The 12,826-nt window shown below is 38.0% G+C and overlaps 1 protein-coding gene and 1 pseudogene across 4 annotated transcripts in view; both read left to right on the plus strand.

Annotated features, from left to right (window-relative positions):
• LOC119794830 (NACHT, LRR and PYD domains-containing protein 12-like) overlaps positions 1-12,266 on the plus strand; it is a 37,606-nt gene extending 25,340 nt beyond the window's left edge. For 3 of the 4 annotated variants that reach the window (XM_038302556.1, XM_038302540.1, XM_038302548.1), the window contains exons 6-7: positions 454-2,206; positions 8,590-8,800. In XM_038302556.1, the coding sequence (XP_038158484.1) occupies positions 454-2,206; positions 8,590-8,785 (1,949 nt within the window). In that variant the 3' untranslated portion in view covers positions 8,786-8,800. Of the gene's footprint in view, positions 1-453; positions 2,207-8,589; positions 8,801-10,419; positions 10,591-11,453; positions 11,625-12,076 lie in introns of those variants that run through there. The other variant, XM_038302565.1, reaches the window with a different exon arrangement.
• Positions 2,747-2,864, plus strand: LOC119794901 (annotated as a pseudogene).
• Positions 12,267-12,826: the final 560 nt, after the last annotated feature.

The raw sequence follows: 12,826 nt of genomic DNA on the forward strand, positions 1-12,826 counted from the left end.
GAGTCAGAAAATTCCCTTTCAAATGAGGTTAGCCTGAATGGGGCCGTTGATGCAGATGATTATTAAACAAATAGTAGGATGCATCTGATTTTAATGATTAGCATTATGCTATAACTGAGCTCAATGCAGCGGCTAGGCGGCTCCAAGCAGTTCCTGCAGCTGTGCCCAGTTCACCACTGATTAGGGTGAAGGTACAGTGTGCAGGAAAAGTGGTACACAAGGCTTTAGACATTTGGAGTTTTTATTGGTGCAAGTTTCAGGATTTCCTGGTTGGACGATGCAATGACCTCCTAGCTTAGATACCTCGGTATAAAAACTATTAGTTTTCTGTAAATAATGAATGTTTCCTCCATAGAAATGAACAAACACAGCCCTCAGTGAGAACATCAGAAATAGTTTTTATTTTTCGTTTGGCTGAAATGTTTCCTCCCGTTTCTTTGTTTCTCCATTCAGATGTTGATGGTCGATGTCAGTGTGACCTTAAAGAGTCTCTGAAGAAGAAGTTTGAATGTGTCTCTGCTAAAGCTGGAGAGAAAACCTTTCTGGATGAGATCTACACAGAGCTCTACATCACAGAGGGAAAGACTAGAGAGGTCAATGATGAACATGAGGTCAGAAGGATTGAAGCAGCATCCTGGAAACAAAACAGAGCAGGAACAACAATCAGACCAGAAGACATCTTCAATCCTCCTGGAGGAAGGGGTCGGATCAGAACCGTGATGACGATGGGCGTGGCTGGCATCGGCAAAACAGTCTTAACACAGAGGTTCACTCTGGACTGGGCTGAAGGCAGAACCAACCAGAACATCCAGTTCATATTTCCATTCACCTTCAGAGAGCTGAATGTTCTGAAAACAGAGTTCAGCTTGGTGGGACTGATTCATAAACACTTTAAGCCAATCAGAGATGCAGGGATCTACGGCTTTGAAGACTTCCAGGTTCTGTTCATCTTAGATGGTCTGGATGAGAGTCGACTTTCTTTCCACCACAATAAGATCCTGACTGATGTTACAGAGTCCACCTCAGTGGATGTTCTGCTGACTAACCTCATCAGGGGGAAACTGCTTCCCTCTGCTCTCCTCTGGATAACCACACGACCTGCAGCAGCCAATCAGATCCCTCCTGAGTGTGTTGGCATGGTGACAGAGGTCAGAGGGTTCACCGACCCACAGAAGGAGGAGTACTTCAGGAAGAGGTTCAGAGATAAAGAGAAGGCCAGCAGGACCATCTCCCACATTAAAAGATTAAAAAGTCTCTTCATTATGTGTCACATTCCCGTCTTCTGCTGGATCACTGCTGATGTTCTGGAGGGTTTGTTGGAGACCAGAGATGGAGGAGAGCTGCCAAAGACCCTGACTGGGATGTACATCCGCTTCCTGAAGCTTCAGATCGAACGTAAAATAATCAAGTATGATGGAGGACAGAAGACAGAGTCCCAATGGACTCCAGAGAACATCAAGATGGTTCAGTCTCTGGGAAAACTGGCCTTTGAGCAGCTGCTGGAAGGAAACCTGATCTTCTATAAACCAGACCTGGAAAAGTGTGGCATCAACATCAAAGATGCTTCATGGTTCTCAGGAGTGTTTACTGAGATCTTTAAAGAGGAGAGAGGGATGGACGACACCTCAGTCTACTGCTTTGTTCATCTGAGCTTCCAGGAGTTTCTGGCTGCAGTCTACATGCTCCACTGCTTCACCAGCAGGAACACAGAGGTGGTGGAGAACTTCCTGGGAGAAAGATACAGAGAAACATCTCTGGAGGACTTCATGAAGAAAGCCATGGAGAAATCCCTCAGGAGTCCAAATGGCCACCTGGACCTGTTTGCTCGCTTCCTTCATGGCCTCTCTGTGGAGTCCAACCAGAGCCTCTTAGGAGGCCTGCTGGGTCAGATGGAGAACAGTCCAAGAACCATCCAGAGAGTCATCAACAATCTGAAGGAGATGAACACTGATGATAGAATCTCTCCTGATAGAAGCATCAACATCTTCCACTGTCGTCAGGAGATGAAGGACCTCTCAGTTTATCAGGAGATCCAACAGCTCCTGAAATCAGGGAAGAAGCTCTCAGAGATCCAGTGCTCAGCTCTGGCCCACATGCTGCAAATGTCCGATGAGGTTTTGGATGAGTTAGACCTGGAGAAGTACAACACATCACAGGGAGGACGACAGAGACTGGTTCCAGCTGTGAGGAACTGCAGAAAGGCTCGGTGAGTCCAGATGTCTTCATGGTGTGATGCTGATTCAGCTCTATTGTCTTCCTGGTTCTTCTTCATGGTTCTAGTTGCTTCTGGATGTTTTTGCTCTTTAACTTCTTCCTTCATCCTTTGGACTATTTCAACCATTTAAACATCTAAACGTTCAGCTCCGTCAGGACAGCTCTGCTAGAGCTTTTGGTGTTTAGAGATTTGGATCATTTTCAAAATATTCCACTTTGGATCAGTTTCCATCTTCCATTAAAATGAATAGAAAACCTTCAGAATGTAGAAAATCTGTGTTTTCTCTAAAGATCCACTTGTGTATTTTTTTTTCTGATTTTGACTTTAGATAAATTAAATTGCTTAGAAATTATTACAGAAGTAAACACTGACAGTGAATGCTGCAGGATAAATAAAATCCACCAGTTAAAGAAACATCAGATCTGTTCTCAGCACTTTGATCTGTTATGAATTAGTGGGACCTGCAGTTCTACTCCTCTGATTGGCTGCCTGGAGTTTAAATTAGTTCAATCAGAAGAATTTGAGAAGGAGGCTTATGGCCATACCGTCCTGAACACGCCCGATCTCGTCTGATCTTGGAAGCTAATCAGGGTCGGGCCGTTTAGTGCTTGGATGGGAGACCGCCTAGGGATACCTGTTGCTGTAAGCTTTTTAATAAAGCAGACTAAATTAAATTTAGATTCTTGAGTCAAATAAACTTGGAAAAAGTAGATATGAGAATGGATATAAATGATGTAAACATAAACATTTGTAAGATAATTATGGAAGCAGCCGACCATTCTATAAAGAAAACAGGGTGTAAAAATGATAAGAAAATGGTACCATGGTGGACAAATGAATGTAAAGAAGCAATAAAAGAAATAAAGCATTTAAGGTACTAAAAGGTAATCCAATTTATAATAATTTAACTGATTATAAAAGAAAGCAAGCAATGGTAAGGAGAACTATTAAGAATGCAAAAAGAGAATATTGGAGAAATTCTTGTAGCACAATAGGAAAAGACACAAAAATAGAAAACATTTGGAAAGTAATTAAAAGAATGAATGGAATAAAGAGAGACTTTGAATATCCTATTTTAATAATAGACAATAAAAAATAATAAAAGATATAGATAAAGCTGAAATATTGGCAAGAACATTTAGTAAAATTCACAGTTCAAATAATATTAGTGAAGAGGGTAGAAAAGGAAGAGAAAATACAAAACGTAAACATAAAGATTTACTAGAGTGTGTTGAAGAAACAAACCATTTATTGAATGTTGAGTTTACAAAAGTCAAACTGAATGAGGCACTGAGGAAGACAAAAAATACAGCACCAGATAAAGATCAAATTTGGTATAGAATGATAAGTCAACTTAGTGAAAAATCCAAAGATACAATATTGCAACTATATAATAAAATTTGGGACGAGGGAAAATTACAGACGAACTGGAAGGAATCAATTCTAGTACCAATAGCTAAACCAGGAAAAGATCATTCAAATCCACAGAATTACAGACAATAGCTTTAACATCAAATCTATGTAAAATAATGGAAAGAATGATTAATAATAGATTAGTATATTATTTATATAAAAAAGGTCATTAGTATTTTTTGATATAGAAAAAGCAGATGATATGATGTGGGTTGAGGGATTATTAATTAAATTATACATGTTGGGTATTAAAGGAAAATATTTAAATGGATTAAAGACTTTTTACAAATAGGAAAATACAAGTTAGAATGGGTGAAGTGATCTCAGGAAAATATATAGTAGAAAAATGAACTCCGCAGGGTAGTATTATAAGTCCATTACTGTTCTCAATCATGATAAATGATGTGTTTAAAGATATTGGAAAAGGAATGGGATGCTCTCTTTTTGCTGATGATGGAGCTGTTTGGAAAAGAGGGAAAAATGTGGATTTTATTGTAAAAAAAATTACAAGAGGTTATTATTGAAATAGAGAAATGGGCGTTGCAATGGGGATTTAAGTTTTCAGTTGAAAAAACAAAAGTAATGATATTTAATCAGAAAAAAATAAATAAGGAAATAAAATTAAAACTATATAGCCAAGGATTAGAGCAAGTAAAGTGTATAAAATTCTTATAATTATGGTTTGATGAAAAATTAAAATGGAATATTCATATTCAAAAAGTTGTTGATAAATGTGAGAAGATTTTAAATATTATGAGATGCTTGGCTGGCAGTGACTGGGGAGCAGATAGGCAATCACTAAAACAGATTTACACAAGTATGATTAGATCCAACATAGACTTTGGTTGTTTAGTGTACGGTTCAGCAGCTAAAACACATCTGACTAAATTAGACATTATCCAACATCAGGCATTAAGATTGTGTACTGGAGCATTTAAAACCACACCAACAGCAGCAATGGAAGCAGAAATGGGAGAAATGCCGTTAGATTTAAGAAGAACAAAACTAGAAATAAATTATTGGTTGAATTTAAAAGGTAATAGCTTAGATCATCCAACTCTGGAAATTTTAAATCCATGTTGGGAAAAAGAAAAGAAAGAAATTAGGAGTTTTGGATGGACAATTGAAAATAAAATAAAAGAATTTAAAATGAATGATTTAGAATATCAATTATACCACCATGGATTCTACCAGAGGCAATAGTAGAAATGGCAATAATGGAAATGAAACAAGAAAAATCTTATATCCTAGATATTTATTCAGTACAGTTACATTTAAACAATTATTATAAATATATTAAAATTCATACAGATGCATAAAAAATAAATAGGAAAATAGGAATAGCTTTTGTAGTAACAGAATTCAATATAAGAATAGGAAAACGAATTACAGATGGATTATCAGTATACACAGGAGAAATGTTGGCAATATTATTAGCTTTACAATGGGTAGAAGATATAAAACCGTTAAAATCAGTCATTTGTTTAGATTCAAGCTCTGCATTATTAAGTATAAAATATAATAAATCAGATAGTAGGATGAACATTTTATTAGAAATAGTTCATACATTATTCAGAATACAAAATATGGGTTTGATAGTTACATTTCTGTGGGTTCCAGCACATATTGGAGTAGAAGGAAATGAAAGGGCAGATAAAATGGCAAAGAGGGCGATTCAGTATCCTATTAGTTTTACAGTTAAAACAAGTAAATCTGAAGGAAAGATTTTTATTAAAGAGAAACTGATGGGAAAATGGCAAAAAAAGGTGGAATGAAGAAAAAACAGGAAGATGGTTTTATAAAATTCAGAAGGCAGTAAGAGAAAGGAGAAATGGTAGAAGAAATAGAAAAGAGGAGAGAGTGATAGCTAGGTTAAGATTTGGACATACCGGACTTAATTATACACTTTTTAAAATTCAAAAACATAATACTGGAAAATGTGATTATTGTGGAAAGTATGAAACAATAGAACATGTTATAATAGAATGTAATAAATATGAAAGAGAGAAGATTTATGAAGAGAGAGTTTGAATGTATTAAGGAAAAGGTAAATTTATTAGATATTTTGAGGAAGAATTTGGGGAGTAAACAAATACAAATAGTTATTAGATATTTAAAGAAAACTAAATAATTTGATAGAATTTGATTATAGATGGTCTTTATGATATTGATGAGTAAAATACTAAGATATATAGAGATAGAAATATATCTCTCTATATATATATATATATATAGATATAAATATATAGATAGATAGATAGATAGATAGATAGATAGATAGATAGATAGATAGATAGATAGATAGATAGATAGATAGATAGATAGATAGATAGATCAAGAACCAAACTCCATACCAGTAAGTGGTGGTAATGCTGCTCAAAGTTTTTTGCCAACCGCCAATAAACCAAAAGAAGAAGAAGAAGAATCTGAGAAACGTCCTGCTTAATGTGAGAAAACAGAGTGTCAGAAAGTGCTAAAAACTGCTGTTCTCAGGACATTGAACACCACCTGATCTAAAAAGTTGCATTCAATGACCGAAAAGAGCATAGATTTTTTCTGTGTTTAGCGACACCTCTTAAAACAGCGCATTAAACTGCTGGAGTTGATGGCGTGCCTTTGAGGTTAAAAAGTTAAAATAAGTTATGTTGAATTTCATCAGTTTGTAAGTAGATTTTAAAAAGTATCTATTCTTGGCTGTAACAAACATCGTCGTAGTGAGCGCTCTGTTCGTTAGCAGCAGCTATGTAACCTGCTCAGGTTGTTTTTCCTCCATTAACTGCTCAGCAGAGCTGAATTGATCACATCCAGCTAAGCAGTCAGCTGAAGTCAGATTGTCTAAAGTTTACAAACGTTTTGGCCTTGGAGAATATTTATCTGTTAGTATTATAAGGGGATGAATGTGTATTTTCATATTTAGACCTACGTGTGTGTTTTCCATGTATACAGCTAACCCCGCTAACATTAGCTCATGCTAAGATCCTAATTCATGCTAACATGCTAACTTCTCTCATTTTCTTCATTCATGGAGGCTAACTGAAATGTACTTATTTTATGCTTACTCATACTGTGATCTAAGTGAGTAAAGTTTGCCTTATTCCTGTATTCTTCAGTTTTACGGTAGTTGTGGAATGATGACTTCATTAAAGGACTAGAAACGTCAAGCCTTGTGGTTTTTTGGAGGGCTTCTAGCTAACCGTTATCTGGCTGTCTAGCCTTGCATCGGCACATGCACTGCGAGGGCAGCACAGCGGGACTTTCAGAAGACATTTTTCATGGATTTTCAACCAAACGCCTGGTAAAAGGATCCAGTTTGGTCCCTTTAGGCTTGCCTTATTTCCCGCTACATTCATCCTCCCAGATTAGATGTTCTTCATCCTCCTCCTCATCATCACATCCTTCCATCTTCCAGCCCTACAGGAGAAGCTTGTTAGAAACCATCACAGGTTTGACATCAGTAACCTTGGCTGAGTTAAAGGAGGGAACAAGGCTTCGCTCTCTGCTGATCTCACTGCTCTGCAGCTTCTCATCTCCAATGTTGGACATGTCTGTGGGGCTGTGGAGAGAGGAGAAGTTAGGAACTGATGATTATTAGCAACATCTGACCTGTAGAAGATGTGAAATCATAGGCCAGTTCAGGCTCTGTCTCCTCCATCAGGTTCATGTTTCATTTAGTGATTTCATCAAGTCTAAAGTCATGAAATGAGTGACTGGAGTCTGACCTGAGTCAGAACTCTGAGCAGTTCATTCCTCTCTCTAGAATCACCAGTAGTGTCCTTCATCCAGCTCAGTCAGCCTCTTCATCAGTTGCTTCAGTTCCTTTGAGTCTCTGATGCTGCAGCTCCATCAGATGCTGCAGAGAAAACTGAACTTTCCTTCACAGACTGATAGAAGATCTGCAGCATCTGACTGCAGATGCTGCTGCTGCTAAAACCTTCAGTGTTGTTCTGTGAACATGAAGCCTGAGCTGTTTGAACCTGTTGCTCAGCTTCTCTGTTTGTCTCCATCACTGTGGTTCAATGGAGCTTCTAACCAAAGCAGAGACACAGCAGGTCTGCAGCTGAACCAGGACCTGAAGAGACTGAAGAGATTCTCTGTGGTGTCAAACAGGACATTGATGAGGAGCAGTGATGGTTGATGAGGCATCTTGAAGCCAAACTGGATCGATGCTGCGTTGATACTGTCTCACAGAATACTGACACCTGCTGGACATTTAAAGACACTACAGGCAGCTTATTGGACAGACTAAACTGAATTGATTTGATGACCTAGTACAATGATATCATTTAAGTTATTGGAGGTTATATTATATTATTTCATATCTATGGTTATATTGAAAATATCTTTGATATTTTTAGATGCAGCCAATAAATAATGTAAACATATAAGCGTATATAAAGGAAAATGTGAATAAGGATGTTTGTAGACTAGGATTTTAAATCATATTTTAAAACAATAAGTACAGTAAAAACAGTAAATAAACTAAGAGGCAATTTGAAATTAACTTTAATTCAGATAAGTTGAGTGATAACTGAGAGGAAAAGGATGACACAACGAGAAAATTAAAATAAAAACTCAACGGCTGAAACGTTCCTATTCCATTTAGGCTCCAAAATTCTTGATAATTTTAATGATAAACCGCAAAATATGAGACATTTTTTTAGCAGATGCATCATGTTGACAGATCCGTTTTTAAACCCAGTTTAGTGAGTCAGTCAGTTAGAAACAACTCCTGTATCGGTCACATGACTTTCTGGAAACGACACGCGCACCAATACAGTGTTTAGCTCTATGGGCTCCACGCATGCACCGACGCATCGCTGTTGCTGGACCCATCACTAATGTGGAGAGCAGATGTTCATCAGATGATGACATCACTGTTTGCTCATCATGTTTTAGTCTGTGTTTATCATCCAGATTGTCTGATTTCATTAGAACTGACTTTATTTCTCCTCTAATCACAGACTTGGTGGCTGTTCTCTCTCTGAGGCTGAATGTGAAGTTGTGGCCTCAGCTCTGAAGTCCAACCTTCATCTGACTGAAGTGGAAATAGAGACGATCAGTGGAGGTGGAATCTATGGATCCTTTGGAGACTCTGGAATGAAGCATCTGTGTGAGATACTGGAGAGTTTAATCTGCAAAGTGAAGAACTTGATGTGAGTTTTCTCTGTTTATTCAAACCAAATCATTCACTGATACTTTAATGCTGATTTTAATTCATCATTTTATTCTAATATATTTTCTTTATAAACAGCTGTTGTCCAAATGTCAGAATAACATTTCTCAGACTTTTTACCTTGGAAATGAATTATTTTCCTGTTCCAGATGTTCAAAATATTGAACTTTATTTTCCAGATGTTCAAACTTTCAAATGTTTTGGACTGATGGACAAAAATGAGGAAAATGAGGAAAATGATGTTAAGTAATGATGGAGATGTTTCAGTTTGATTTGGGAAAGATTCAGATGATGAGACAAGATAAGATGGCTTTATTTCTCATTTCTGATTCACATCTTTCCATCCAGAATGACATTTGGTTCCTCTAGAGTAGAACCAGAACCACAAACATGTTAGAATAACTAGAATAAAATCAGATGATCTAAAAACTAATGTTTAGGAAGAAAAGACAAAGACATGAAATCTTTGTCCTGAAGCTGCTGTTCTGTTGGACCGGGTCAGAGAGAACCCGTCCTCTTCAATCTGTCAGCTGTCAGAGTCGCTTGGAGACACAAATACTTAGTTACTGAACTTAAGCAGCTTTTTATTTCTGACTTACTTACTTCTTATTTACTTGAGTATTTATTTTTCAGAATCCTTTTTCCTTTTCCTTCCTACATTTGAAGCCAAATATCTGGACTTTCTACTCCTTCCTTTCTCCAAACTGGCTCATTTCTTCTCTCCATATTGATAACGACATGACGTAAGAGCTGCAACAAAACAGGGAAAATCAGGAAGAGAATCTGTCCAGTTGGAGCCCAGTTAGTTTGTAGAAAAACACTGATAGAGACATGGATGAAGACAGGAGGCTGGAGACATTGATGGATCAGATTGTGAGACGCAGACATTCCCCGTCCATTCCCCCTTTATTAGGGAGGAAATGTCCATGTTGATTCTGTTTGCAGCTTTAATGCTGTGAATAGCAGAGCTCTAAAAGGATTCAGCTGCTGATGAAGGACTTCTGTTCACTTCAATCTATATCATCCTGTCTGAAATTACAATCTAGAACCAAACTAGACCCAGTCAGGATTTTTATGTTCTCTCTACCAACACAGAGAGAAAAGGAGCAAAACTAACCTGTTTTCTCAGCAGAGGAATTATTTTGAAGAATAAAGATTTTAAAAGTCATTTTTCATCTGTTAAGGCAAAAACTTTATTTTAATTTAGTAGTAACTGAACTTTTTTTCTTTCTCCTCAGTAAATGAGTTCAATCAGTCTTTTCTTACAGGTATCTTTACTTTTACTTCACTAGAACAGGTGAAAACATCTGACACCTTTGGTTCCAGAGAGTTTTGTTCCCGTAGTTTCTAGCGACTCCTCTGGGCTTTATCTCCATCTCAGTATGGTAGCAGCTGCGTACCGGTGTTATACTATATTCAGTGACCCTGGCCAAAGAGAGAATGTGTTCAGTGATGCTGTATGATTGGGCCAGCACAGTGTCAGTGAGGAAAATAACCAATGGTCCTTGGACTAGTGTTTATCACGTGCCGGGGTCACATATTCTGCTGGAATGTTTTAATGGAAAGTTTTAATCTGCATCCTGTTGAATTCAGCTAAAATCTTTGATTCTTTATTCAGATTGTGGAGGTGCAGTCTCTCAGAGATCAGCTGGGCTTCTCTGGGCTCAGCTCTGAAGTCTAATCCATCCCATCTGACAGAACTGGACCTGAGTGGAACCAACCTGGACCCTGGAATGAAGGAGCTCAGTGGGTTTCTCCAGTCTCCCCTCTGCAAACTACAGACATTGAGGTCAGATGTAGTATATTTGTTTATTCTAATAACATTACAGTGCAAATCTCAGTGTGAAGGTCAATCAGTGAGCTAGTAAAGGATCAATAGGCTGATTTTTCAGAAGATGCTGCATGAACACATTTCCAACAACTGGGAGGAAAATGAAAAAGGGAGAATAATCAGCCAAACTGTTAAATCACATGGTTTTTTTTTTAATGAAGATGAATGAACAATTACATACAGATTCTTTAAAGGGGTGATAGAATGATTCTATAGGGTATTTGGTCCTTCTGCTGTGAATAGCAGAGCTCTGAAAGGATTCAGCTGCTGATGAAGGACTTCTGTTCTCTTCAATCTATATCATCCTGTCTGAAATTACAATCTAGAACCAAACTAGACCCAGTCAGGATTTTTATGTTCTCTCTACCAACACAGAGAGAAAAGGAGCGGAATTAACCTGTTTTCTCAGCAGAGAAATTATTTTGAAGAATAAAGATTTTAAAAGTCTTTTTTTATCTTTTGAGGCAAAAACTTCATTTTAATTTAGTAGAACCTGAAACTTTTACGAAAAATTTACTTTTTAATTTTTTTCTTCAAAATTTTTTAAAGTAGCTAAAAGATGAGAAAAGCTTTTCACTGAAGATCATTAAGCTTCTGAGTTATTTAGAAAAACCTTTATCTGAATATTCGATCATCTAATAAACAAACATTTTTAAACTCAGTCTTAGAAATCTTAGAATCTTAGAAACTGATTAATTAGATTCTGTTGAATCTCTGTGTTTATCACGTGCCGGGGTCACATATTCTGCTGGAATGTTTTAATGGAAAGTTTTAATCTGCATCCTGTTGAATTCAGCTAAAATCTTTGATTCTTTATTCAGATTGTGGAGGTGCAGTCTCTCAGAGATCAGCTGGGCTTCTCTGGGCTCAGCTCTGAAGTCTAATCCATCCCATCTGACAGAACTGGTCCTGTACAAAACCAAGCTGGACCCTGGAATGAAGGAGCTCAGTGGGTTTCTCCAGTCTCCCCTCTGCAAACTACAGACATTGATGTAAGATGTAGTATATTTGTTTATTCTAATAACATTACAGTGCAAATCTCAGTGTGAAGGTCAATCAGTGAGCTAGTAAAGGATCAATAGGCTGATGATTAGAAGAGCAGGTTACGACTCTCAGAAGGAGGACAGACATGTTTAGAAAATAAAGGCCTCAGTTTGTCTGAAACTCCCCAACATACGGAGTGACTACTGGTCTGGGTCTGGGTTCTGCTGGAGTCCTGTTTGGGTTTCTGTCTGCTTTGAGGAAAGCCCAGTTAGGAGAAGCACATTGCTCTAGGGCCCGTCTGGTGTGTGATTTCTCCTTCTCTCTGCTGAAGTCAGCAGGTCTTTATTGGAGCAGCAGCATGTTGGCATTAATATCAATGAGAGCTCTTTAACTGGTTCTGTTGGACTGTTCCAACCTGCATCCTGTTGGATCAGCTCACATCTTTCTATTCTTTATCCAGATTGAGGAGGTGTGGTTTGACAAAGATCAGCTGTTCTGCTCTGGTCTCAGCTCTGAAGGCAAACCACTCACATCTGGAATACCTGGACCTGAGCTACAACAACCTGAAGGAGTCAGATGTTCAGCAGCTGCAGGATCTTAAAGAGAGTCCAGACTACAAACTGAAGCGTCTGTAAGTAGATGGTTGGAGTGAGTCCAGCTGCTCCAAAGCTGCTCTGAACAGGACTGAAGTCCTTGCTGCTCTTTATCCTGGATGTGCTGCATCACTGACTCCATGGAGGTTTGATCAGAATCTGATCAAACTGTAAAGTTGATCTTTTTTCTCTCTGATTCATTTTCAGCCTGTAACCCAGAAATCTGAAATAAAGCTCAATTCTAAAGTTTTCAGGCTGCATGTTTGCTTCATTGTGATGCAGTTTTTGGATGTTTTTGATTCTATTCCAGATGTTTCCTGGAGATGTTTGGGCAGCTCTGCTCATCTGATCTGTTGCTGCAAACAGCTCAGTGAGGAAATGATGGTTTCTTCAATCAGAGGGTGATTTTTTTACTTGTGGTCACCACCACACCTCATTGCCCTGCAGGTTTCCTTGCTGTGCTGTAGTCGTAGCGCCGCGGTCAGATAGTTCTTTCTGTTCCCATTAAAAGCCACAGTGAACCTTATTTCTGCTGGAACTGAAGCCGCTCCTCCATAGACGGCTCCTGGGGGCCGATACCTCACATTACAGCTTTGGTCCAGTGGTGGAAACAACCA

This window comes from Cyprinodon tularosa, unplaced genomic scaffold (assembly GCF_016077235.1).
Source record: "Cyprinodon tularosa strain WSP-4 unplaced genomic scaffold, ASM1607723v1 ctg1130, whole genome shotgun sequence".
Classification (NCBI taxonomy): Eukaryota; Metazoa; Chordata; class Actinopteri; order Cyprinodontiformes; family Cyprinodontidae; genus Cyprinodon; species Cyprinodon tularosa.